The sequence below is a fragment of the Nicotiana tabacum genome, chromosome 24, assembly GCF_000715075.1.
Source record: "Nicotiana tabacum cultivar K326 chromosome 24, ASM71507v2, whole genome shotgun sequence".
NCBI classification, from domain to species: Eukaryota; Viridiplantae; Streptophyta; class Magnoliopsida; order Solanales; family Solanaceae; genus Nicotiana; species Nicotiana tabacum.
The window spans coordinates 16628251-16653941 of NC_134103.1; the positions used below are offsets into that span (position 1 = coordinate 16628251).

The following is a 25691-nucleotide window of genomic DNA, read 5'->3' on the forward strand; positions in this document are numbered from 1 at the left end:
AATTCCCGCGATCGCGATGAGTAAAAATCTGGTCAAACAGAACTTAAGTTCTCGAAATGGGATTTCGTCCCATTTTCCATCATTTTCCATTTTTAGCTCGGGTAAGGCGATTCTTGTGCGATTTTTACGGAAAAACATTGGGATAAGTGTTCTTTACCCTATATTTATTATATTTCATGATTCCATACTCATGTATATCATATATCCGTGAAATTTTGGGAGAAAAATTAAATTTTTATAAAATTGTCCAAAAATAAAAATTTAAGATTTGAAGGTCCATTTGACATCGGAATTTGATAATTTTTGTATGGTTGGACTCGTCTCAGAATGGGTGTTCGGATTTCGTAAATATTTCCGAGATTCAAGACGTGGGCCCCACTGTCAATTTTTAAAGTGAATTTCGAATTTTATCCGGAAAATTAGTAAATTCATTTGGAATTAATTCTTATGATTCGTATTGAGTATATTGAATTGTTTGTGAATAGATTTGAAGCTTTTGGAGACAAATTTAAAAGAAAAAGTTGTGGTCGAGTAATTGATTGAAATTGCAAAGCGAGGTAAGTGTCGTGGTTAACCTTGACTTGAGGGAATAGAACCCTTAAATTATTTGTTATGTGAAATGCATGTGAACGACGTATAAACGAGGTGACGAGTATCTATACGTCGTCAAATTCATTATTTGCATAATTATTTAAAAATCCTAAATTTGTTTTAATACACGAATTAATTGTTATGATAATTATTTCTCTCCTATTCTTTATCAAATATTAATTCTTGAATTCCTGCAACAATTGCTACATGCTGATTTGATTTATGTGCATTAATTGCTACTTGACATTTAGTATATTAAATAGTAAAATGCCTATTTTCTCCCTGATTTCCATAATAAATTGCTATTTGTCATTGTTTGTTTCATAATTATTGTATGCTTGTTGTCTTAAAAAAATTATATTAATTGTTGTATTTATTGGGGTAATTTCTTCTATAAAAATTGGTAAATGGATATATTGGAGGATCGGGTTGCACGCCGCAACAGACTTATTAAAATTTCATATTGGGGGATCGGGTTGCACGCCGCAATAGATTTATTAAAAGTCCATATTGGGGGTTCGGATTGCACGCCACAACAAACTTGTTTAAAAGTCCATATTGGGGGATCAGGTTGCACGCCGCAATAGAATTATTAAAAGTCTATATTGGGGGGATCGGTTTGCACGCCGCAACAGACTTATTAAAAGTTCATATTGGGGGATCGGGTTGCACGCTACAATAGACTTATTAAAAATCCATATTGGGGGATCGGATTGCACGCCGCAACAAACTTGTTTAAAAGTTCATATTGGGGGATCGAGTTGCTCGCCGTAACAGACTTATTTAAAAGTCTATATATACTTGATTAAAATAAATATATGGGAGGATTAAAAATGAATGTGTTGTGGGAGCGGGTTGCACGCTGCAAGGGAAATTGATTAAAATAATAATTAATTATGACTGCTGAGTTGGCTTCAACTATTAGAAACATGGGTTACGTAATTTAATTATGTTATGGTGGTTATTACTATTATTGCGTACAAGTTAATGTAAGTGACTTGCCTTAGCCTCGTCACTACTTCGTCGAGGTTAGGCTCGGCACTTACCAGTACATGGGGTCGGTTGTACTGATACTACACTCTGGACTTCTTTTGCAGATTTCGGAGTTGGTTCCAGCGGCGTACCATAGACTTGCTCGGATTTCAGGTACCAGAGGAAACTTGAGGTATAACTGCACGGCGTCCGCAGTTCTGAAGTCCCCGTCTACTTTACTTTAGCTGTGTGTTTGTTTTCAGACAACTTCATTTTATTCCGACCTTTATTTGTATTATTATAGAAGCTCGTGCACTTGTGATACCAATTCTAGGATGGTATTTAGACACCATTATTTTATGGATTATTCACTACATTTCAGACTTTACTTTCGCATTTAATTCTTTATTATTCATAAATTTAAAAATTGTTTTAAAATGGATAATATTATTCTAATGTTGGCTTGCCTAGCAAGTGAAATGTTAGGCGCCATCACGGTCCCGAAGGTGGGAATTTCGGGTCGTGACACCAACAGTTACTTGTTAAAAATCAGGTATACCAACCTTAGCCAAACACCCCCACTCTTTCAGAATTTTCAAGTTAGGGACAAACCCTTTCTATAACTCATACAGAGTTTTATCTAACTTCTTATGAGGGACTTTATTAAGAACATAGCATGCAGATAAAATAGCTCCCCCTCCCCCCTCCCCCCTCCCCCCCGCCGCATATTATCAGATAAACCCGAACTCAAAAGCATAGAATTCATCATTTCCTTAAGGGTTCTATTTTTTGGTTCGGCTACACCATTTTGTTGGGAAGTATAGGGAGCACTAACCTCATATATAATACCATTTTTCTCACAAAAGGCTTCTAGAGTATTAGTATTATATTCACCCCCCTGTTAGACCTAAGCCTCTTGATTTTTTGTCTAATTGATTCTCTACTTCTGCCTTGTATTTCAAAAATATGCTTTCAGCCTCATCTTTTGACTTAAGAAGATATACCTTAGTGTATCTAGAAAAGTCATCTACAAAGGTGATGTAGTATTTCTTTCCACCTTTACCAACAGTGTTCTTGAAATCTGCTAAGTCTGAATGTACTAGTTCAAGCAATTCTGTTGTTCTACTAATTGCATTCTTAAAAGGCTTTTTGGTATGTTTTGCTTCTACACAAACATGACACATAGAAAAATTATCAACATTAACTGCAGGAATTAATTCCATTTTTCTAAGTCTTTTAATAGAAGCAATATTAACATGACCTAGTCTACCATGCCACAAATCAATAGACTCAGCAATATAAGCAGAATTGAAAGTGCTAGCATTATTAGTAATCTCTTGAGCGATGTTCAATATAAATAAACCCCCACTAAGGTAACCCTTCCCAACAAAGTCTCCCCCACGAGAAATAATAATTTTATCAGATTCAAAACAAGTTTAAGACTTGCTTTGTTGAGAAGCGCACCAGAAACTAAGTTTCTATGAAGGGAGGGTACATACAAAACATTGTTCAAGGCTAAGGTTTTTTCAGAAGTTAACTTAAGGAGAATTTTTTCCTTTACCTATAACTCCAGTTGTGGTGGAGTTACCCATATAAATACACTCGCCATTAGCAGATTCCTCAAAGTCATGAAACAACTCCTTGTTGGCGCAAAGGTGCCTTGAAGCGCATGTATCCAGTATCAGTCAGTCTTGTTAGCCACCATGTTTGCCTCAACAACCACAGCAATAATGGCATCACCACCCTCAGTAAGGTTAGCTTGGACTGGAGCTTTTCCTCTATTCTTTGAGCTTTGTCCTTGTCTCTGGTTGCACTGAAAAGCCTTGTGACCAATTTTGCTGCAGACATAGCAAGGTCCTTTAGACTTTTGAATATGGCCCTTCGGCTTATTGAAGTAATTCTGCTTCTTCACATGTCCTTTCTTCTGTTTTTCTTTAAACCTGTCTTTCACAAAAGTACTAGAAGATTCCACAAGGTTAGCTTTAGAAGAATTAAGAGAGAGAGAGAGAGGGATTTCAACTTATCCTTAAGCCGTTCAGACTCCTCATCTTTGAGACGGTTTGCTTCCTCAGTCCTCATGTGACTGATCAGTTCTTGAAGAGTTAAGTTTTTCTTCTTGTGTTTCAGTTGATACCTGTAATCACTCCAGGAAGGTGAAATCTTTTCAAGCAGAACATTAGCCTGAAGAATCTCACACATTTCCATACCTTCATTGAAAATATCAGCAGTCAAGTTTTCATACTCGTGAACCTGCTCCATGACTGACTTATCATCAACCATCTGAAACTTAATCCATTTTCCAACCACATACTTCTTTTTTCCCGCGTCATCTGCTCCATATTTCTTCTCCAAACTGTCCCATATGACTTTAGCAGATTTATAATTTATAAACAAATCAAAGAGAGGGTTAGTCATATGGTTAAGTAGATGCCCTCTCACTATTTTATTATCCTTTTTAAATTTCTTCTTAGCAGCATCATCAGCAACAACAGTATTAGCAGTATTAGAACTTTCAGCAACAATATCAGCATGAGGATCGATAAACAAAACATAATCAACTTATAATTGTTCAAAGAAAATTAAAAATTTCTGGGACCAACGCTTATAATTGTTTTCATCTAAAGACTCAAGCTTTGAGAGATCAGAAAGTGTTTTGTTCAAAGTGGTGGCCATTAGTCAATATTATATGCGAAATCGCTTTCAAATTGTAAGAAAAATGAGTAGATAATATTGACTAAGAACAAGAAGGAAAGAAGAACAACTTATCAAAAATACTGTGTCGTGGCAAGCCACTGCCTTGAAAGAGATTTCGGCCTGACTGGGTGCAAATCGTTAAGACCGGTCGCTCCCCAAGGTTCCACAACACCTCCAAACACGTGCACTTGTGGCTGGAAGTTTAGAATTTGCACAAAATAGTTGCCTAGAAAGAAAAGAAGATGAAGCTATTTTCTGTGTTGGATAATTCACAAAGAAGACTGCCTTTTTATAGGCAAAGCTGTTGGACAGTTACAGATGAAAGAATTAATCTGTAGCTGTTACAGAAATTAAAAATGTTGTAGGAAAAAAGTAATAATTAGCGAGATGAACTCTTGGTTAAGAATTGAGTTAGTTATGATGGCTAATCCACAACCTATTTATAGGTAATTAGGGAGGTTGCATGTATGACAAGTGTGGAGACCATTTTAACACTTGTCCAAATATATTAGTCCACTTGGTTTCAATATTAACAAGTGTACCTAGTCTTCCATGGGTGAAGACACATGGTAGATTTGTATAGCAACTTCTCAAAGCCCTTCAACACTTGGCTTTAAGGTTTCATGCAAGAAGTCACTTGAAAATTGATAGGATACTTGTAAAATAAAAAGACCCATGGCTATTGATGATAAATAAATTTTAAAAAAAAAATCTTTGACTTTGCATTATAAATAATACCAACAAAATGCACTAATATGTAGCTAGTGTAAAACTTCGTTATATTATTAATGTATATAAGTTTGAACTGGTGAATCAACTCGCATGCTATGCGAAAAAGTAAAACTTTTTTCTTCTTCTTTTGTCTCTTTTGTGTGTTTTTACTATGACTATATATGGATTTGGAAATAACCGTTCGATCTAAGACTACCCTCTTTCGTTCCCATTTCAGGAAGCTTTGATTGGACACGTTCTTTTGAGATTCACGTCTCCCATGAATTTGATCCAATACACCTCGTTTTTAACTCCAACTTTTTATGTAAAGATAGAATTGATGTTGACAACAAATCTTCAATGTCCGATAACAATTTGAATTCATAGCGCTGCTCTTATTAAGGTTGAGGTTTGTATAACCTTATTTTTCATCGCAACGGGATGCATGAGTTTGGGTTCGAGCTGGAATGAAAAACATTTCTAATATTATGAGTGAATCTGGATTAGTGGGTCATTGTATTAGTATACCAGATGATTAAATCCAAAAATAAAAAATATATCTATTTTCACAAGTAAAGTCACGAAAATTAACACTGGATTGTAGTGCTAGAGAAATTAAATTCTTTATTATATTAGAGTGAGACGGATTCTTTATTATATATATATATATATTGGTTTGTGAAAGAAGAACAACATATTTACTATAATTAGTTTTAGCTTTTACTAAAAGAAAAATATAATCCTCCATATTCTGCAAATCCTTTTCTCGGAATAAATGGTTTTGGACTCCCATAAATAGAGTTTCATTCCTTCTCACTTGGTAGCATACACAATACAGTCTTTAAGGGGTTTGAGAATCTTATTTATTGTAACGACGCGGCAGGTCGTTTTGAGTATTACAACCTCGTTCCCCCATTTACTGCTCAAATTGTGATTTACGGTTATTATTTGGCTTGACGGGGTAATTGGTTCGGGTCCGGTGAGGTTTTGTAATAATTTCGAACACTTAGTTCTAAGGTTTAGAATTTAAGTTGAAAATGATGACCGGATGTGGACTTATGTGTAACGACCCCAGAGAATTTTTGCTAAAGAAATTAAGGTTTTATGGTGCCGAAGTAGATCAATTAGTACAAAGGTTATTGCCGCGGATAAGACTTTTTGGGTTGAACAATGCACCGATGTGTGAAGAAAAATTTTTGCCGGAAAATGGGTTCATTTCTACGGCCCACTATGCGGTCGCAGAATCAATATGCGGACCGTATAATGGCCGTAGAGTGAATCAGGAGTGGGGCAAGTGTGGAGGAAAGTTTGCGGGGCATTATGCGACCGCAAATCAGTTATGCGGTGCATTATGCGACCGCATAACAGGTATGCGGACCGTATAAGTGGTATGCGGACCGCATAATTACCGCATACTGATGTAGCCTTGCCCAGTTCCGGAGGCCACATTTTGTGGCCATTTCGCGAGCCGCAGAAGCGTTATGCGGTCGCATATGCGATCGCAGAGTGTGTTTCGGGGCTTAATTTTTCTAGTTTTATAAACCCGATCACATTCTGATAAAATACTATTGGGGGTCATTTTGAAGGGTTTCATCTGACATTTTAGAGAGAGGTGAGAGTATTTTAGAGAGAAATAGTAAAGACTTAGTCATTTATCCATCAATTCTTATTTAAGGTTTGAAGATTTCACAAGGATCATGCTAGGGCTTCAAAGAGGTAAGATTTTCTTTTTCCGAGTCTTCAATTTCAAGTTTGGGTAAAGATAGGTGATTAAGAGTATGATTATTGGATGTAAGAGTATTATTTACACATACCAATAAGATTTGTGAAAAGATTATTTTTAAATGAGTAAATATTGGGTTAAAAATAGTAGAAATCTTCAAAAACTTTAATTGAAGATTTGAGGGTCGAGTTGATATCGGAATTTTTGTGAAATGTGTATGGTTGGACTCGTGGTTGGATGAGCGTTCATAATTTTAACTTTTGTAGGGTTCCGAGATGTGGGCCTCATGAGCGATTTTTGAGTTAATTTCGGATTTTATTAAAAAATTAATATTTCCATATGGAATTAATTATAATAATTGGTATTGACTGAATCGAATTAATTGTGACTAGATACGAGGCTTTTGGAGACCAATTCTCGTGACAAGGGCATAGCGGAATAAAGAATTTCACGGTTTGAGGTAAGTAACAGTTCTAAATTTGGTCATGAGGGTATGAAACCCCGGATTATGTAATATGTGATTGGTTTTGAGGTAACGCACGTGCTAGGTAACGGGCGTGTGGGCGTGCACCATAGGAATTGTGACTTGGTCAAATTCCATGGGACTGTATAGTTAAATAATCTATTAATATCCGTGCATTCTCTACATGTTAGGAAAAATTGAGTTGAGACTCGTATTAAAAAAATCATGCTTAGGCATATGTTGTTATTGTTGGTACCCACTGGGGTCATTTATGTGGTTGAATTATATGTTCAAATTGTAATTTCATACTTAGTCATGTTCATTCATTTCATATCATATCTCAATCTCTGTTGCTATATATTGATGCATCGTATTATCATTTTTGGGATGATTTTCATGATATCTTGAGCCCGAGAGACTAGAAAGGTTGATGACCGAGTGAGGGCGAGGGCCTAATTGTGAGGATATTTATGGGATCGGACTGCACGCCGCAACATGTTTCACTGTTATATGCCATGATTGACTTGATATAGCGCTTGGGCTGAAGGAGCCCCTCCGGAGTCTGTACATACTATGGGTGTTTAACGGGCGGGTTGGGACGGACTAGACACAAAAAAAAATAGCCCGTTCGTTTAACGTTGCGGGTTGTTAGCGGGCTGTACTTTTTCGGGGTTTTTTTTGTCCGTCCGGGTTCGGGTTTAGCGGGCTGTTAGTGGGCTGTTAGCGGGCCGTGGATTTTTTATTTTTTTTTAAAGTAAATTTTATTTTTCTTATTCAATGTTATTGATACTTAAGTGTTTGAAAACTTTTAAGGCTTAGAATTAAACTTTGAAGTTTAAAGTTTTAAATTTGAAATTTGAATTTTATAATTTTAAAATTAAAATTTGAAAGTAAGTGGCTACAAAAAATTATTTAATAAGACCAATAGACAATATGTAAGGATCAAGCTCCGAAGACTTTCATTTGATATTTTTATTGAATAATATATAATACTTCAAATTAAGTTGCAAGTTGTTTTTTGATTTTGTTATTTTTGAACTTGCAAATTAAAAGTTTACAATAATTATATAAAAAAAAAATAGTATATCACATGCTTTGCATCATTTTTGTAAGTTCATCCATGTCAACATGAGGTTCTTGGTTTCCGGCATTGGTTGAATGAGCACCATAAACCATTATATCTCCAATTTCTTGGTCCTCCGCTTCATCTACCTCGTCACGCCCTTGATTTCGTCGTTATGATCTTATCCAATCTTTGAAGCGCAATAGAATTTCCAAAGCGTTGCTACCCAATGAATGACGGGTATCTCCTAGTTGCTGCCTTGCTTGGCTAAATGCGCTCTCTGATGCGACTGTTGAAATTGGCACATTTAGCATGTCTCGAGCCATGGCCGAAAGAACAGGAAATTTATTTGAGTTGCTCCTCCACCAACCCAGTGGTAGAAATTTTTTTGTGCGGGGCTCTGCTGACTTTTGCAAGTAGAATTGAAGTTTGCCAATATTCCTGCTACTGGTTTGTTGATGCTCCCCTAGTGTAGACCAAATCAAATAATCTTCAACACCATCATTATCATCCAAAGCACTGGTCCCAGATGTTGAAACTGAACTTGAAGGAATATTTGCATCTACAGCAGAAGAAGCATCAACAATATTAGCATAATAGTTATATAATGTTTCTAAATGTTTGTGTAGATTAGAAATACAAGTGTCAATATCAGGAGTTTCAATTGGTCCATTAAAAAAAATATTAAAAAACGGGCTGAATCGGGCTGTAGCCCATTAACAACCCGTTAACGGGCTTAGCGGGTTCCGGTGTACCGGTATCAAAAAACTGTTCGTTTGAAACCCATTCCCCGCCCAACCCGTCCCAGCCCGCCCCCCACGCTACAGTACCGGGCTGTAAACGGGTCAGCCAGCCCGATTAACAGGTATAGTACATACCCCCAGTGAGCACACGTACCTACTGAGTGCGAGTGCCAAGTACTGAGTGACTGTGAGGTTGGAGTGAATGAGAGGAAAGAGTGATTGTTACTCTGAGATGATGCATTGATTGCATTATTTGTTGCATTTCAGCTGTCATATATCACTATTTTGGAAATTCGAAAAAATATTATTTTCTATGTCAGTCAAATTTGATATGAATTTTTTGTGAAATATTAAATGTTGATCTTGAAAGCATGCCTACCCTTTTATGTTGGAAAATACTATAATTGGACTTAGCTGAGAAGCTCGTCACTACTTTCAGTTCTTTATTTATTATTGTTACTTACTGAGTTGGTTGTACTCCTACTACACCCTGCACTTCGTGTGGAGAACCAGGTGATCCCGGATACAGTAGGTGATGATTATTTCACACAGTCAATTTTCGGAGATTCAGAGGTAGCTGCCATGTTTCGCAAACCTTGTCTCTCCTTCCCTATCCTCTTGTTTACGATATTTGGTCTTAGACTATTATAAATTGTATTTTCTAGACTTGTAATGTATAGATGCTCATGTACTCATTGACACCAAGTTTTGGGAGTGTTTGTATCGGTATTTGCGAGACTTGTGGATTGTGTTTAAATATTATATTTTTAAATTTAAAAGAAATTGTGGTATATTGAGGTTGTTGGCTTGCCTAGTATCGAGATAGGCGCCATCACGACATGTTAGGATTTTGGGTCGTGACATTTATGGAAAAAATTTATAAAACAAGTGTTTTCCTGCCATTTGCGTGTGCCTCTTTGTGAGGTTATTCTTTTGTTTTTGTTTGTACATACTTTTTTATAGCGGATTGCTTATCTTCACATGTAGATATATATCAATTGACACGTTAAATGTTTGTGTCTGTTTTGGTACGTTTCTCTTTTGTTGTTTAATTTATCATCGTTGAGAGTATGCTTTGTTAGTTTTCGCATGACACCAGATTATTTCGATTATAACAAAATATAGACAGAGATAAATCCTTAATTCATAAATACTTTTAAGACTCTATAATCTGAATATATATTGATTTGGACAATTTTATTTAATTGAGAAAAAAGTGGTCAATTTTTGGAACTTTGATTTATCGGAAACTGTAGGGTGAACTAAAAGAAAACCAAAAACTGTCTATTAGCTCATTTCGACCTATTAAAGTATTCTTGGGAAAAAACTTAAATAAGTTTAGGGAAAAGGTCCACATTTGCTTTTATACTATTGAAAATTATTCAATTTATCATCTGACATATCTAATCAAATAATAGTAGTAACAGTATCTACTCGGACGTCCATCACACCCTTGTGGCCTTATCATTAGGAAATTATACCGTATTTGTCCTTGAAAAGGCGAATCGCAAAAGTGGGGCTATTTCCTTAAAATGAGGATAATATTAGATAATTAATTTAATGAACTATGAAATCGCTCAATTTCAGATAGTATATGGGCAAAATTTGACCCTTTTTCCTTATGTATCACTGGATCATGAACTATACAAGTTGATGTTTTTTCAAACTATAGAAAAAGCAGGGGCAATGCCAAAACAAGTGTCGATTTTAGGGACTAAACTGTCACTTCAATACGTGCAAGTAGGGTGTTAGTCGGTCGGTAGATACATTATTTGAACATTTCGGTACGGTATTTTCGGTATTCGTTTTCTTAAAATGCTATACCAATATCGTACCTAATTATACTCGGTATAGTTCAGTTTTTCTCCTTTCGGTTTCGGTTTATTCGGTACAATAACTTCGGTTTATTCAACTTGAATATTTTTTTGATAAGAAGGAAACCCGCAGCCGCTACACTTGGTGCGCACTGGGTAAACCTCCTCCTGTATAATAGCCTGCAAACCACACAGGGGAGGTAAACCTCACTAGGCAAGACATGTGCGACAGGCTCAACCCAGAAGGTATTGAGGGGGATTCGATCCCAGGTCATCCGTATAGATGACCGCCCTCCAAACCAACTGGACAACCCCGAATATTAACTAGGCAAGCCATGCGCGACAGATTCGACTTGAATATTAACTAGTGCATAGAGTCATAGACTGTAATATTCTTAATTAAAGTAGTCACAAATACAAAAATAAAAAAACATTCTAAGTTTACCTAACCTTTGACAAAATTTTTGTCCAAAATTTGCAGGTATTAACCCATAGAGAGAAAAAAAATACATAAAAGAATAAAATTGATCATTAAAATCGCCTTGTTACTTATGTAGAGCTAATTGATGACATTAGAGAATACAACAAGGACTAATCCAACAGATGCAACATTAATACATAAGTAAGAAACACTCTAAAATTATAGAAACATTACAATCTACGGCCTAACTTGTTCCTCTATTTTCCTAGAGGAGTTTAGGGACTTTAGTGCCCGCATCAATATGACATCCAAAGAAAAGTATTATGTCACTTAGTACATTACTTATTTATGTAACTTATATGTTTCGTGTAGGATATTGGTATTTTAATATTATTTTTTTAAATACCAAATATCATACCTATATTTTTTGAAATCTTAAACCAAATACCAAATATCATATTTACCAAATTATGACTTAAGAGGAGAAATAACAAAAAAAATTGAGGAGCACGAAATTTAGGAGGGAGCAAGATAATTGTGAATTCCATTCCCGCCATTTCAACTCTCCTCTTTCCCCTGGCCCCTCCGTTTTCTCCTGCAATTTCTCTTTCCAAAAAATTCTAGAGAGATAAAGAGAAAGAGAGACGGTGTGTGTGTGTGTGAGAATCTCAATGGCGAGGAGTAACTCGGAGAAATCAGACGGATTGGAGATATTATCAATCGGCAAGCTTTACACTGGTCAATGGGATAAGAAATACTGGAGCTCCTCTAGGGTATAACAACTTCATCTCCGTTATTTCTATAAAATGTTTCGAATTTGTGAGTTCCTTTTCGATCGAACAACTTGTTTTATTTTTTTCGGATTTAAGTTATACTAATGAACTAGCGCAATTTAACATGTTATAACAGCTTTCTTACCTTTTACTCTAGGTTAGCAATTAATGCTATTAAATTGAGTTATCTACAATTGCTTTTTAAGTGGCTTGATCGTGTATATAATTCTTATACCGTCCGCACATAGAAATTAAACTCTTTTTTTTTTACTATATGTATAAGTGCATAAATTCTTATCTCAAGTATTTTGAATCGGAAATTCTATTTATAGATCAACTGATGAACTATATATTTGGCTGAGCGACGTAGCTAGCATACTAATTTTTTAAGTTTTTGAAGCATTAGTGGTTGTACATATGAGTGTATTGCCACCTTTTGTTCTTCTCTGTGGGTAAAATTGCATAAAATTTAAAGTCCACGTAGTTTGAATAGAAATTCTGGTTATAGATCAATTGATGAACTATTCAGCTCAGTGATGTAGCCTATATTTTAATTTTGGAGCTTTTGAAGCATTAATTGGTGTTACATGAGTTTTTTTCCCGGATTTCTTGCCTATCTGAAAACTAATGAGCTAAATTTTTGCGCTAATATCAATGTGAAATGGATTTGTTTATTTCCTTCTGACTGTTAAGTAAAAGCTCCATGTTTTGATTGATTATGGATGACCAGCTGCAGCCAAATGCTCTACGCGATCTTAAGTTTATCTTACCTGAACTGTGTCAAATGCTGTACATTGACAAGTTAAACTAAGTATTCTATACTAGCAAAATGTGCCGAGAAATTCTAGTGATTTTTAAATTTATGGTAGATCTTTGGAGCTTAAGTTGAAGATTTATGCTTTCCAGTCATGTAATCTTTGGGAATCAATTTTGAGGGAAATCATGGATCACTTATAGGCAAAAGAGAAATCGAGAAACATTGCGATTGTGATTCAAGTCTCAGTATGACCATTTCTAGTATTGATCTGGGTGCTGTTTGATGTGATGAAAAAATTCTCCCCAAGTCAAATATCATTTCTTAAGTCATTTCCTGATGTTTGATTGGATATAGCATTACTGGAATGTGACAATGGTGTAGGATGAGGTGAGGCATCGGGAAGGAGTGTTTGGTGATTTTTATCGGTATCACTGTGGAAATAATGTTTAAATGTTAGTATGAGCAAGTACAGTGTAGGACTGGAATGGAAAATGACTTGCGTCCATAATAGATGTAAGACGAGTATCCTCATTTGGTGTACAGGTATACGATTTAACAGAATTTTATCGCCTGTTCAGCATGGTATGTTGATCTATGTTGGTCCATTTTATCTTTTATATGTGTTACAGAGATAGTACATCTTTATTTAGGAGCCCAAAGGCAGAGTTTGGTTGTCTCGTTTTCGTATAGATTACAGTGTTGCTTGAAACTTCTGCTCTAAATATCATCAAGAAAGCATAACACACAGATTTACAGCTGTCTCTATATAACGAACCGTGTAAGAGATATTCCAGTATCACTTAATTTGGCTTTTTTTGACTTGCAGGGCAAAGACCGCTATCCTTATCCTATTGGATACAATGCTCTAAGGACCCAAAATGGAATCACTTACAAAATGGAAATTCATGAAGGCCTTAACGGGCCGTTATTTACGGTGTGTACAAAGATTCTTTTTTTTTTTGTAACATGTTGAATAGATTTTTATTTCGTCTCTAGCTTTAGATTAATAATAATTTCCTTCTCTCTGCCTTCAACAGATCAGTTCTACAGATGGGCATTCATGTAGTGGGCAAACTGCAGATATTGTATGGGATAGTTTCCAGAAAAGAGGATATCAAATAAAACTGTTGCATGGAAAGAGATACTCCAGTAAGATTGATGGTGTGGAGGTGTGTCTTGTTCATATTTATGAAACCAGTTAACATACTGTGATAGTAAAATGTTCTGTTCTTTTCCATTTTAGATGTTAACTTTACAATGTTTGATAATATTGATACTGTTGTAACAAGAGTTAGTCTCCTTGGTCTAGTCTGAAGTCAAAACGTGCATGCAATTTTGTTCTAAGAAGAACTATATTTTTGGGTTTGGAGTTCTGATGGGCTGGCAGGGTTCATTTGGACTGCCATTGAGCTTTCATCCAAAAGACGATGCGCACAAAAGATGTCCATTTTCTATATTCATTTTGGAATCTCTAATAAGAAGTCCAATTGGTACGTTCTCCCAGAAGTCTTTAGAAGAGAATAAGGACACTAAAGGAGGGGAGGTCATATCAAAAGTACTTTATATTTTGAAACTAATGGAACGGGTCAAGTAAACAATTTTTTTTCTCAAATTGTTTTAAGATTGATATGTCTAAGTTGGTAGTTTCTTGTATTGGAAATTACACGAGGCATCCACATTTCAGAGCAGAGTGGCAAAAGCATTTATCTGAAGATTCATGCTTCCATTAGTTGGTACCTTGACTATAGATATATGGGTATAAGAATCTCCATTTTCCTTCTAAAGGTCATTTTGCAGTGGATTTTACTGCAGAAATTAGAAATGAGCTTGAAGTCTTCACTTAACAACCTAAACCTTTGGCCTGGAGTGAACTGATGGAAAGTAGGTTCAAATAACTCTGCCTTCACTAATGCTTCCATTTGCAGTAAGCTGATGGTAGAATGGACATAAATTGAACTGCATTGGCCTTTATGAGTGACATGCAGCCACCATAGGTGGCCCAATCTTATGGTGAATTGGTCTATTGTTTCAGAGGATAAAAGCTAAAATATTGCAAGAGCACTCAATACTCAAACCCTTTCTTCATCAAGCTCCTTTAAGGACCTGTAAGGCCTTGCTTTATGAGTTGGCTCCTTTATGACGTTATTCTTATGTAGGATGGTTTGAAATGTCCTTCATTAGTTATTGTGTATCTGCATCTAAAGATTCTTCAATAACTGAGTCATTTTCGAGGAGTTTGATCCGAATTGAGATAGTATATTATGTTACGAGCCTAATGAACTGGTGTTTCTGGTGCCTGGACTATGACATCTTTTGAGAAGATTTGTGCATTTCCTTTTGGCAAAACAACAAATGATTTCAGTACTTTTAGGCACATTATGCTTTCTTTTGTTGCCAAAAGTCATTCGACACAATTAACTACCTCAAAGAAAGGTATGCTAATCCTAAAATTTTCTGGAAGCGACCATAATGCCTTTATCATATCATTTTGGAGTATGATTGTTAAAATAGTTCAGTGACCTGATCTTATACATCATACTGTTGAAAGATATGTTGTAAATAGCCTACATGTCAAATTTAGTCCTTGAGATGTGAAGCTAAGCTCGTCAAAAGAATTTTTTGAGGCTTGTTGTAACTTGTAAGACACTCAGGCAGCGTGCTTAGGATCTATTTTTTATATTAGCAGACATTTAGTGGGCGGATATACATTTTCTGACGCAATTTATTATCTGTTCATGGACTGTCTTGTACTATTAAGATTACCTTTGTGTCAATTTATTGAATGCTGGCTTGCAGAGTGCTTAAGTTGTTAAAAGTTTCTTTTAACTTTGAATGGAATATTAAAAGATCAAAACTTAACTAAACGGGCCTAACGTTCTTATTTCTTTTCTCCTCATTGCGTGAATAAGTGCAGTTTTTTGGGTTCAAGAACACATTTGTCCAGAGGTTACTCAGGGAATTGGTGACGAATATCAGTGGAATGCCAGAGCAGAATATCTTGTCGTCTAACTCTCTTGGGAATGAGACATCTGGGGCAGTAAAACCAACTGAAACCGCTGGATCAAAAGCAGATCCTAATCTGCTACCACACATGGCAAAACCACAAAGTGCTGCGAAGAGAAATAGGAAAGCTAGAACCAATAATACCAAGTCACCTGCCAATAGCAGTCTCAAAAAACCTCGATGTCAGAATAAAAGTTTCAACGTCAAAGCTTTGAAATCTGACCAACAGGAATATGGTGAACATCCGCATCCCTTTTCCGCAAATAAAGGGTCTCCCAATAGTTCAGAAGCATTGCAAGAGTCAGAGACCTCACAAACAATAATTGAACGAGAAAAAGTTTCGGTTCTGGTCAAAGAATCTTTTGACAAAGATGATCATCTGCAAGTGGATAGTCATAGTTCTCAAGGAGGGATGAAGCATTTAAATCCTGAGAACAACTTACCCTTAGAAGAATCTATGGAAATACTAAAAGATGGAAAGCCGGTTAGTGTGTCTACTCTTCCTTTTTCCCTTTCATTTAAAGCAAATGCTTCGATACACTGTTCTCATTCATTTTGCATCATCTTTTCCTTTTTTTTCTACTAGTTTTTTCCCGCTGCTTTTTGTTTAATATTCCCCATGTAAACAACAAAACCAAGGGTGTCCTTTTTCTACAAGCTGTTTGTGTACTTAATATGTTAGCTAGGTACATTTTCTTAACTTCTCACAGTTTGATAGGTCAAAAGTTCTGGAAGAGCAGGTGATCAAAAACCAAATGGCCGAAGAGAAGGATGAGGAACCACCAGTTAAGAATGAAATACAAAGAATTAATGATGCCAATCTTTGGGCACCTGATACTTTGGATCACCCGCCAGGTACTATGAGGCTATGAGCTAATACTTACCTGTGCCGTGTCCCATAGTGCTGCATCTTGCATTATCTTCTAACTCTCTTCCCTGATAAATTATTAAATGCTTGTCTTGTCATTTCTGTAGATGATTCTTTCGATCTCGCCGCAGATATTGTGAAGGATGGTGTAGCTGCTGTTACTACCGCTAGTCCTGATTCTCTAATAATTGATTCACATCCACAAAGTGAAATGGATACGTCTTGTTTGGAAGTGAACTCAGAGAGAAATGAGTCAGATTCTGTTGGGCATGAAATAGCCAACTCAATGATGACACTTCTCCTTCCTCGAGCACTTCCTCTGCTTAGTACATACTCTAGAAAGAAAAAGAATGTTAAAAAGTCACCAGAAATATCTGGTAGTAACTCTCAAGACGAAAATAAGAAGATCGACACATCTGGTAAACTGTTGCCTGTAACTTTCAAATTTCAGCTGATTATTGCTGCTCTTATAGAGCAATTTCGAAGTTTCTATATCAATCATTGCTTGTCTGAAGATCTATCATGAAGTCTTTTAATTCTAGCTTCTGTTAGTTCCCTCTTTATTTCTTTTGCAGTCAGTGAGCTTGATGAGACTTCAATGCTCAGACAGAAGGAAAATATTAATTTTCTAGTTCAAGATTATGTTCCAGCATCTACAGCTTGTTCTCTTGCAGAAGTTGTTGTTCCTGATAGTTTTGATAATGCTGAAGGTGGATATACTCCAAGTCAGGGTTTAGCTCAGATCCTACAAGTAGCTGAAGTTTCTAAAGAAGATCAAAGTGTTCGAGGTCTACAAACCTGCAGATCTGAAATCGAGGGGCCATCAAAGAATGATAATTCAGAAGCACCATCAGTTTGCAATGGTGAAACAGGTGATTTTATCTCCCTTGAAATCTGTGGATTCTTTGATTGCGGGGCCTGAGTAGCTGCTGTTCATCCAATTTTCTTCCAATTAGCATGTGCAGAGCACATAACATAAAAGGATGTCACATGCCCCAAGGCCATTTAATTTGTATCACTGGCATTTTAAAATTTCTGCATTTCAAGCCTTTCGCTTCCCTGCAGATTCAATACTGGCTTCTTTTCCAGTCTGTTAGTGAAAAATGTTCTCTCGTGAATTCTAAGTTTGCCATTGTCAGCTTATTCAAAGCTCACTGCACCTCTTGATTCAAGTATGACCATGTTCTTTTTCAGCTTGTCTCTCTCTATCTGAGATGTTAGGAAATGGGCTTCCCCTCCTGTCTACTAATGTTGAAAGATGGTATAATAAGCTTACCCTGTGTGCTTTTCCTAGACTGATTTTTCAAAATTGACAAAAGGTGAATAGACTGATTGATATACCCCTGTAATACTTCACACCTCTTTTTTTGTGATTATTCTTTATGTAGCTAGTCTGCACTTCAAAGCTTCCTATATAGTGATGAGATAGGAGCTCGCGGTCTCTTGAGCTGAACTACTCTCTGTAGACTAATTGATTGAAAGTAATAAATTGTTGAACAGGGACAGAAATAGAAAATGATGTCTTACCAAGCACACAGAAATTTGTTCAAGCATCAAGAAAGGAAATTAGTGGAACCCAAAGGACAGGTGCAATTATCAGTGGGCGCTTAGCTAACGTTCCACCTTCTGCCGAATCAATGGTGCAACATGTTTCTTTATCCAAAAGTATCATCTGCAGAGATGTCAGAGATGATTCTGTTCCAGAGACAAGTGCCGGCATAAATGGGATGCGCACCTCACATTCCTTGCAAGGAAGCTCTTCTAAGCAGCACCAAATCGAACAATCGATATCTGCTGATGAACCCCACATTGATGGACGGCCCCTTAACTTCCATACAAAAGAAAGGTTCACTAATACCAGTGGTACACCTTCTAACATGGTCTTGAGATCACAAGAAGAAGAAATGGATTGGATGCTAAACCATACTGAAACTTCAAAGTTTCTTGATTCAACTGCAATCAAATCGGAAGGCAAATTGACTGAAAAATTGTCCAGAGACCAACACTTTGTCAGGTTTACTGGTCCTTTGTTACATAAGCAAAACCAGAGGATAAATGTTTCTGCTGACACCACTGAGAAAAATGAGAACTTAAGCATGGAGGCCCATAAAGATTTAAAGACTGAGAGTGAAAGAAGTGGTGTTCTCAAGCTTATTGCAGGCTATGATCATCCCATGCCAGTTTCATCAATGCTATTGAGCACACAAGAAAATGATCTTTACATTTGTGTTTTATGTGGTCAGCCGTTGCATGAGGATAGAACTATTTTCATGTACAAGGTCCCAATGGCAGGAGAAGAAAGGGGGTGCCCTTCTTTTATTGGTCATGCTTCCATAAGTTTTCCATCTTTTGGCAGTGCCTTTGGTGGAGATGTGAGATGTTTGCTCTTCTTCAATGGTATGTTGTGGGCCTATGGCTTGGTGTGTAGCATCTCATAATCTATAATTGTTTTATGCAGATTGAACTGGATAGTGCTGCTGTGCAGTTGACACCAATTGGGCAATCACTTGTGTTGTTCAACAGTGTAAAAGCCCCTGGCTGCAGGTTGCATTTTCACTTGACACAAGTGTTTGGTCTTTTGTTTATATTTTAGTTGCAGAATAGATGAATGCTAATGTGCTGATCTGCCATGTTTGTTCTCAGGGAGGGTGACATAAAGTGTCGGTGCTCATCATGTGCTCCGAATCATTTTGAGGAAAATGCAGTAAAAATCGTGCAAATTAGAAATGGTTATGTCTCTCTCATTGCTAAACTGAAAACAACTCTAAGTGTATGTTATATATTGGTTTGTCCACCTGATCACCTTGTTGCTGTGGATGAAAGTGGGAAGCTGTACATATGGGTCATGAATTCAGAATGGAGGTGACTCTTCTTGAGCATTGTGGTTTTCAAGTTTATTCATGTCCATCATAATATTGATCTTGCAGTGATTATAACTTTGATGAGTTATTATTAAATTTATCTTTCTTGTATTTGTATTTATCCAATCATTTTATCAGTTCTAGGGTCAAAAATTTTGCAATACTAGTCCACTTGACGGTAACTATGTGCTTTATTAATCATTTATTGTACTCTGCCACTTATGTAAACATTTCTTCACTCCAATGAACTGGTGTCCAGCTTACAACTTGTGATGCTTTTTTATGTGATTTATGTTTAATTTCTTTTGTTATGTAGTTTGATTTGCTCCCGAAATTCTGAATTTGCAGTGCGGAGACGGAAGAATGCTGTTTGCTGCCACCTGACTGCCCACCCTTTTGTTCAATGAAGTTGAAAAGAATACCAAAGTTTTCTAGTTTGGTTCTTGGGTACAATGGATATGGGGAATTTAGCCTATGGTAAAATACCTCTTTCCATCTTAACTGCACACCACGTTTTACTGCTGATCAATTTTCTTATTTTGTTTCTCTTCATAGTTCACTTCTTTCTTCAGCAACTCATGCTCATTCTGTCAAAAAATTAAACAGATTAATGATTTTAACTCCAGCTTCTACACAATTGTATGTGCAAATAGCTTCAAGAATACACACATATACACCCAGAAAACATATACACACACATTTATGTAAATAAGTAAATATCTGTTGGTTATCCTCGATTAGAGCTTAAAAGAAGACCTAAAAAGAGAATCAATTAGAAGCAGTATGTCAGAAAATCAGGGCTGGCTGCAGTGTTATTGTTTTAATGAATATGCATACTACACATAATTTTGCTTTAATGCTTCTTGCTTGAAATTAATATGTATTATTTGATAGCAGCTAATTTACTGCAAATTTTATAACTTATTAGTCTGGATAGATTTTGGTTTATTGTTTTCTTATTCTTCTTACTTTTGTTTTCACTATTTTTCTTTTTCGCGAAGGATGAGATATACATATGCCTTGTTTCTTTTCTTCCATTCCAGAAGATAAATAAATATACAAAGCAAATCCTGAGATGAGAACTTCTGCTGAGCTTGGTGCATACATTTGGTGCTTAAGACTCCTAGAGCTTTTTATTTACTGCCCCCACTCAGAGTTTTTTGGTTATATTCAGGGATATAAAGAAGCGCATGCTTGTGTCGAATTTTTCTGCTGCCAGTACTTCTGCTTTTCAATGCCTTCCAGTCAGTCTTTTTAGATGGCAAAGAAAGTACAGTGATCCTGCCGGGGTCACAGAAGAGACTATTGACGAAATAACAGATGCCACAAGGATGTCTTTCTTGGAAACGAGTGACAATCGACCCTTTTGCTCATCAGAGGATAAAGATGTGGCAATCTGGCTTCTGATTTTGACTTCTCCTGACCCAAATCAGCCTGCTTATGAATCTAGCGAGCAGCAGTCCGACCCAGTTCATTGGTGGAGGCTCGCTCTACTGGTTAATAACACAGTGATCATGGGAAATTCTCTTGACCCAAGGTACTCCCAAAATCTTGTACTAGAAAATTCTGGAAAACATATCTGAGAATCTTAATTCAGTGTTTTTTTTAATCGTTTTTCATTTGGCTATTGTTGATAATCACAAAAGGGAGGAATGCCCGTTTAGTTCCAAGGGCCATTGTGTCTTTCATCCTACAGTTTAAAAGACTAAAGGAGATTGTGGTTGTTGAAGATTGGGTAAGCATACATGCTTGATATCAGGTTTTGGGGTTTGGCAAACTGGATTGTCCTCACTTAGTGGTCAATTGCAAAATCATGTAGTTCTTTAAGTGATTCATGCTCCCGAGATGAATTCCCAGAAATCGTTGAAAGCTTGTCCTCCAAATCCTTGTCTTCACAACCCAAAACAAGAGACATTGAAACTCATAGTAGCATGATGTTTCAAGTCAATTAGCCTTTAACTGATGTGCTACTGGAGTATTTGTTATCTGCCCTTTGTCCTATTATAATTTGTTACCTTTGCTTAAATACCACGGTGTTACGAAGTTGACCTGAAAAAGTTAATTCTGTGGGATAGAAAATGAGTAAAGTTAGAGCGCCACTGCAAATAATGTATGCTGTAGATTATTATCATGATGGAGCTTCTGATGATGGGTAATGCGAGATTCTGATACTTGAATACCAAAAGATTAATCAATGTATGCAGGATTCCTGGTCATTCAAATGCTGGAATTTTTAATCTTTCAACATCTCAAGTCAACTGAAACATTTTTTTTTATAGGTAGAGTCAATTGAAAGATTAGATATCTCTCAAAGTTGTTGTACGATTAAGTAGACATTCAAAACTACTTCCAGCAACTTTGATTTTACCTTGGTGGTTTTCTGGGATATCAGCTCAAGTTCTTGAAAATGTTAAAAGGGCCTTCTTTCATGTGGTGGTGGTGGTTGGTGGGGGGGGGGGGTTAGAATGATTGAGGGAGATAGGAGCTCTACTTTCACTTATAATGATGGGACACTTTCTCTATTGTCTCCCTTTGTACTGGATGCTACTTTATATCAGGTGACAATTTGGCGAACTGAACATCCTTAAACAGTCATACCCCTTAGTAAACTTTGTTAAAACATTCTTGGAGACATTAGAAATTACTTGAAGAAGGTTTGTTACTGCCTGCAATGCAAGAAGGTTTCTGCGCGTTGTAGGCTAAGATCTTTAATCTAGATTCCTGAAATTTATTGTATTTACTAGTCTAATCTTCTCTCAGATTGATAGCAGGTTGGTTCTTGCATCAAGTGCTAAAATATTTATAGAAGTACTAAAATGTAATTTTAATGGCCTTCGATAAATAGTGACCATTCAGCCTATCTTCCTCTCAGGGCTACTGCACTTGGTTTTTCAGCTGGTCATGGGATTATTGGGAGAAGTGATGGGCTTGTCTACACGTGGGAATTAACTACAGGGAAAAGGCTCCAAAATCTGCATCACTTTAAAGGTACTCTTTTTGTTGCAAGTGCTTTAGTTTATTGCTCAAATCTTACAAGTTAAAGTCGAATTCCTATGCTAAATGTGCTTTTTTTTATTTTGGGTTCTGGACAAACTTACTTTCAGCTGGAAAATTTGATTTTCAGCAATTAACATTAGGTTACTTCACACTATCACTTTCAGGAACTTAGGAATTTAAGAATTCCCAAAGATCACTTGTTGACAAAATTGTGGCATCGTAGCATACTGCATACTTGTATTGACTTTAAACTCTTGTAGTTTGGTATGAGGTATAAGTAGATATAGAGCTGGTTTGACTAACTTTTAAGCAGTTTTAAACTTGTGGAAGTGTTTGGCAACCAAAAAAAGGGCTTAAAAAAAAGTTAAAATCTGCTTAAAAAAAGCCAAAACCAATAAACTGGAAAACCCAACTTTTTCAAAATTGGCTTAAAAGCCATATTGCTTTGACCAAGTATATTACATTCTTATCCCTTATAATTTTTCTTAATCCCGAAATTACCCTAAACCCTACAACATACTAGCTTTTCTCCTCTCCATTCTTGTTGCAACAACCTCTGCTTTCTTCTTCGTCTTCTTCCATAACTTTCCTCTCTTTTCCTTTCATTTCTTTCTTTACACTTTCATTCATTGTTTTCCCCTCTTTTCCCTTTCCTTTCTTTCTTCCCTAGTGCTGCTCTCTTCCTCGTCACATTCCTTATGTCAGTTCTAATCTTCGTTCTTCATCTTGCCTTTGTTACTGTCATTCTCCAATATTTGTCAATTTCTTGAAGTTCTTAACGCGAAGCAAACATTAGTTTTTTAAATAATGTTTGATACATTCCAATATTTTGTAAATATTGTTCTTTTAGCTTCTTTTTTTGGTTCCATAACATTTAAATTTTTTGGTAGTTGAATCCTTCCTTTTTTTTAATTGGTGTAACTATATTCTAAAATCAAATCATTCAATGAATTTACGTGTTACCCTTGAATTTGAAGTTATGAACGGAAAATATAATATTATAGTTATCATCTTCTTTATAATGTTAACAACTTTAAGGATATTTCAGTCATTTTAACAAGAAAAAGTGCTTACCAGCACTTGTTTACCAAACACTTCATCAGCTTGTTTTAAGTTTCAGCACTTTTATCCTAACACGTAACTGTTTATTTATAAAACAAGTTCCAGCACTTATAAAGTGCTTTTAAGCACTTAACTTAAAAGCCACTTTTTTTAAGCCAATCCAAACGGACCCTAGGTCTTTTCTGAAGCTCTTAATACCACCTTAATACTTTGTTTGGTTAGCAAACCTGGTATAAGTTATCCCGGGATTAAAATTAGTATCTGGATAACTTATACCTTGTAGGGGTTGGGGTAATTAGTGCCGGGATCACTTATACCTTCTTAGAAATTATGCAATTGTCATTTTTAATACAACATACCAAACAGTGGATAAAAAACAATACCGGGATAACTAATCCCGGCATAACTAATCTAGCATAACTTATCCCAGCATAACTAATCTAGCATAACTTATCCCAGCATAACTTATTCCAGCATAAGCCGTATTCAAACCAAACGACCCCTTAGAGATTTAAACAACAGGATTCGCTCAACTGCATTGAAAACTTTTTTTTTTGATCGGTTTAAAAACTTTATTATTTTAGTTGTCCTTTGGCTGGGGTAAGAGTGCCGTCGCACAATCTCTTCTTATTGAACAAACTTCAGCTTCAAAATTTTGACTTTTTGTTTCAATTACTTCCTCTGGAGGGTAGTGACATGAGGGTCGTTTTTTAAATAAGATGGTAAATATTGCTCTGATGGTAAGCAACCTCCACTTCCAACCAAGAGGTTGTGAGTTCGAGTCACCCCAAGAGCATGGTGGGGAGTTCTTGGAGGGAAGGATGCCGAGGGTCTATTGGAAACAGCCTCTCTACCTCATGGTAGGGGTAAGGTCTGCGTACACACTACCCTTCCCAGACCCCACTAGTGGGATTATACTGGGTTGTTGTTGTTGTTGTTGTTGTTGTTGTTGTTGTTGTTGTTGTATGTTTGGTCAGCCTTTCCCAAGATCTAGTCATCCTTCACCCCTTTTCCTTACTATTTTCTCAATACAGCCAATCGGTTTGTCTTTTGGTGATGTTAGAATTTTACTAATATTCTTGATTCTTCTTTCAGGTTCAACTGTGTCATGCATTGCTACTGATGATTCGAACCATGGTGCAGTTGCAATAGCCAGTGATGGAGGTCAGCTACTGGTATATTTGCGATCTTAACAGGCTTTCTTCATATTGAATAAGTAATTCTTTGTCCACCTTTAACAATTTTGATGGACGTAACTGCCCCGTTTTCCCGAGTTAAGCCTAATGTCTAAAACCCGCTAGCTTTGATAGGCATTGTTGTCAAAGAAATGAGGTTTGTTGGCCGAAGCTCTTTGTATATCTGTATGTATCAGATAGTATCTTTCTTTTGGTTCTAGTTGATCCCAATCCAGTACCATTATAGATTTGTAAGTAACAGGTTAAAGTTAGATCTTAAATAATGAAGATCTAGTCTCTTGATTATTTGTCTGACGTGCACTTTTAACATCAAATGATCAGCTAAGCTGTTGTAGTATATCGCTTTTAGGCGAATTTACTTCCAGTCATCACCTAAGCTGTCGCGCTTGCAAAAATTGGAAGAGTGGTTGCCAGCTAAAACGATTTTGCCAATGGCAGTATAGACTTCTTGTACATGTGATGGACCATGTTTTCCTCATAGACAGAGACATTCAAATCAATCAATTACGCAAAATGTCAAATTTAATTAATCAATCTTGCGCATAAACTCCAAATCAGCTGAGATCGGATGAATATTTTTGTATTTGTTCTACTCAATCAAGTCGCAATGTTCAAATAAGAAACCAAAATAAAGGAAAAGGGAGGTACTCAACACTTTCGATCTGGGCAGTAGTATTTGGTAATTTTGCTCACGGGTTTTGATGGGCACCCAAAGGCCAAATTAATCAAACATAAGGTCTAACCAACATTAAAACTGTGTCCCATTTTGAAGTACCTTAAGCTCTTCACGAGATTTCTGCTTGCATGATTTAGTACTTGTATCAAGGTAAACATTTCCTGTGAGTTACCTACTCGAAGGAAGCGTTGGAGCAACGGTAAAGTTAACTCCGTCTGACCTATAAATCATTGGTTCGAACCGTGGAAGCAACCATTAATACTTGCATTAGAATAGACTATCTACATCACCCCGTGGGGTACG

General features: G+C 36.4%; 2 protein-coding genes across 3 annotated transcripts; one reads left to right on the forward strand and one right to left on the reverse strand.

The window, feature by feature from the left end:
- Positions 1–3244: 3244 nt before the first annotated feature.
- LOC142178036 (uncharacterized) lies at positions 3245–4236 on the reverse strand. Its single transcript, XM_075247355.1, has 3 exons — positions 4164–4236; positions 3605–4121; positions 3245–3521 (listed from the first exon to the last, which is right to left on the reverse strand). The coding sequence occupies exons 1-3, from the start codon at positions 4234–4236 to the stop codon at positions 3245–3247; spliced, it is 867 nt and encodes a 288-aa protein (XP_075103456.1).
- A 7494-nt stretch (positions 4237–11730) lies between these two features.
- LOC107765350 (uncharacterized) lies at positions 11731–24999 on the forward strand. Of its 2 annotated transcripts, none has more exons than XM_016583988.2 (14): positions 11731–11968; positions 13552–13659; positions 13763–13894; positions 15640–16212; positions 16439–16583; positions 16704–17015; positions 17172–17468; positions 18097–18968; positions 19055–19140; positions 19240–19458; positions 19806–19934; positions 20632–20994; positions 22330–22445; positions 24612–24999. In XM_016583988.2, the coding sequence occupies exons 1-14, from the start codon at positions 11867–11869 to the stop codon at positions 24707–24709; spliced, it is 3552 nt and encodes a 1183-aa protein (XP_016439474.1). In that variant the 5' UTR covers positions 11731–11866; the 3' UTR covers positions 24710–24999. The 2 variants fall into 2 exon arrangements, with proteins under 2 accessions (XP_016439474.1, XP_016439475.1); XM_016583989.2 differs by having other exon boundaries at positions 17307–17468.
- Positions 25000–25691: the final 692 nt, after the last annotated feature.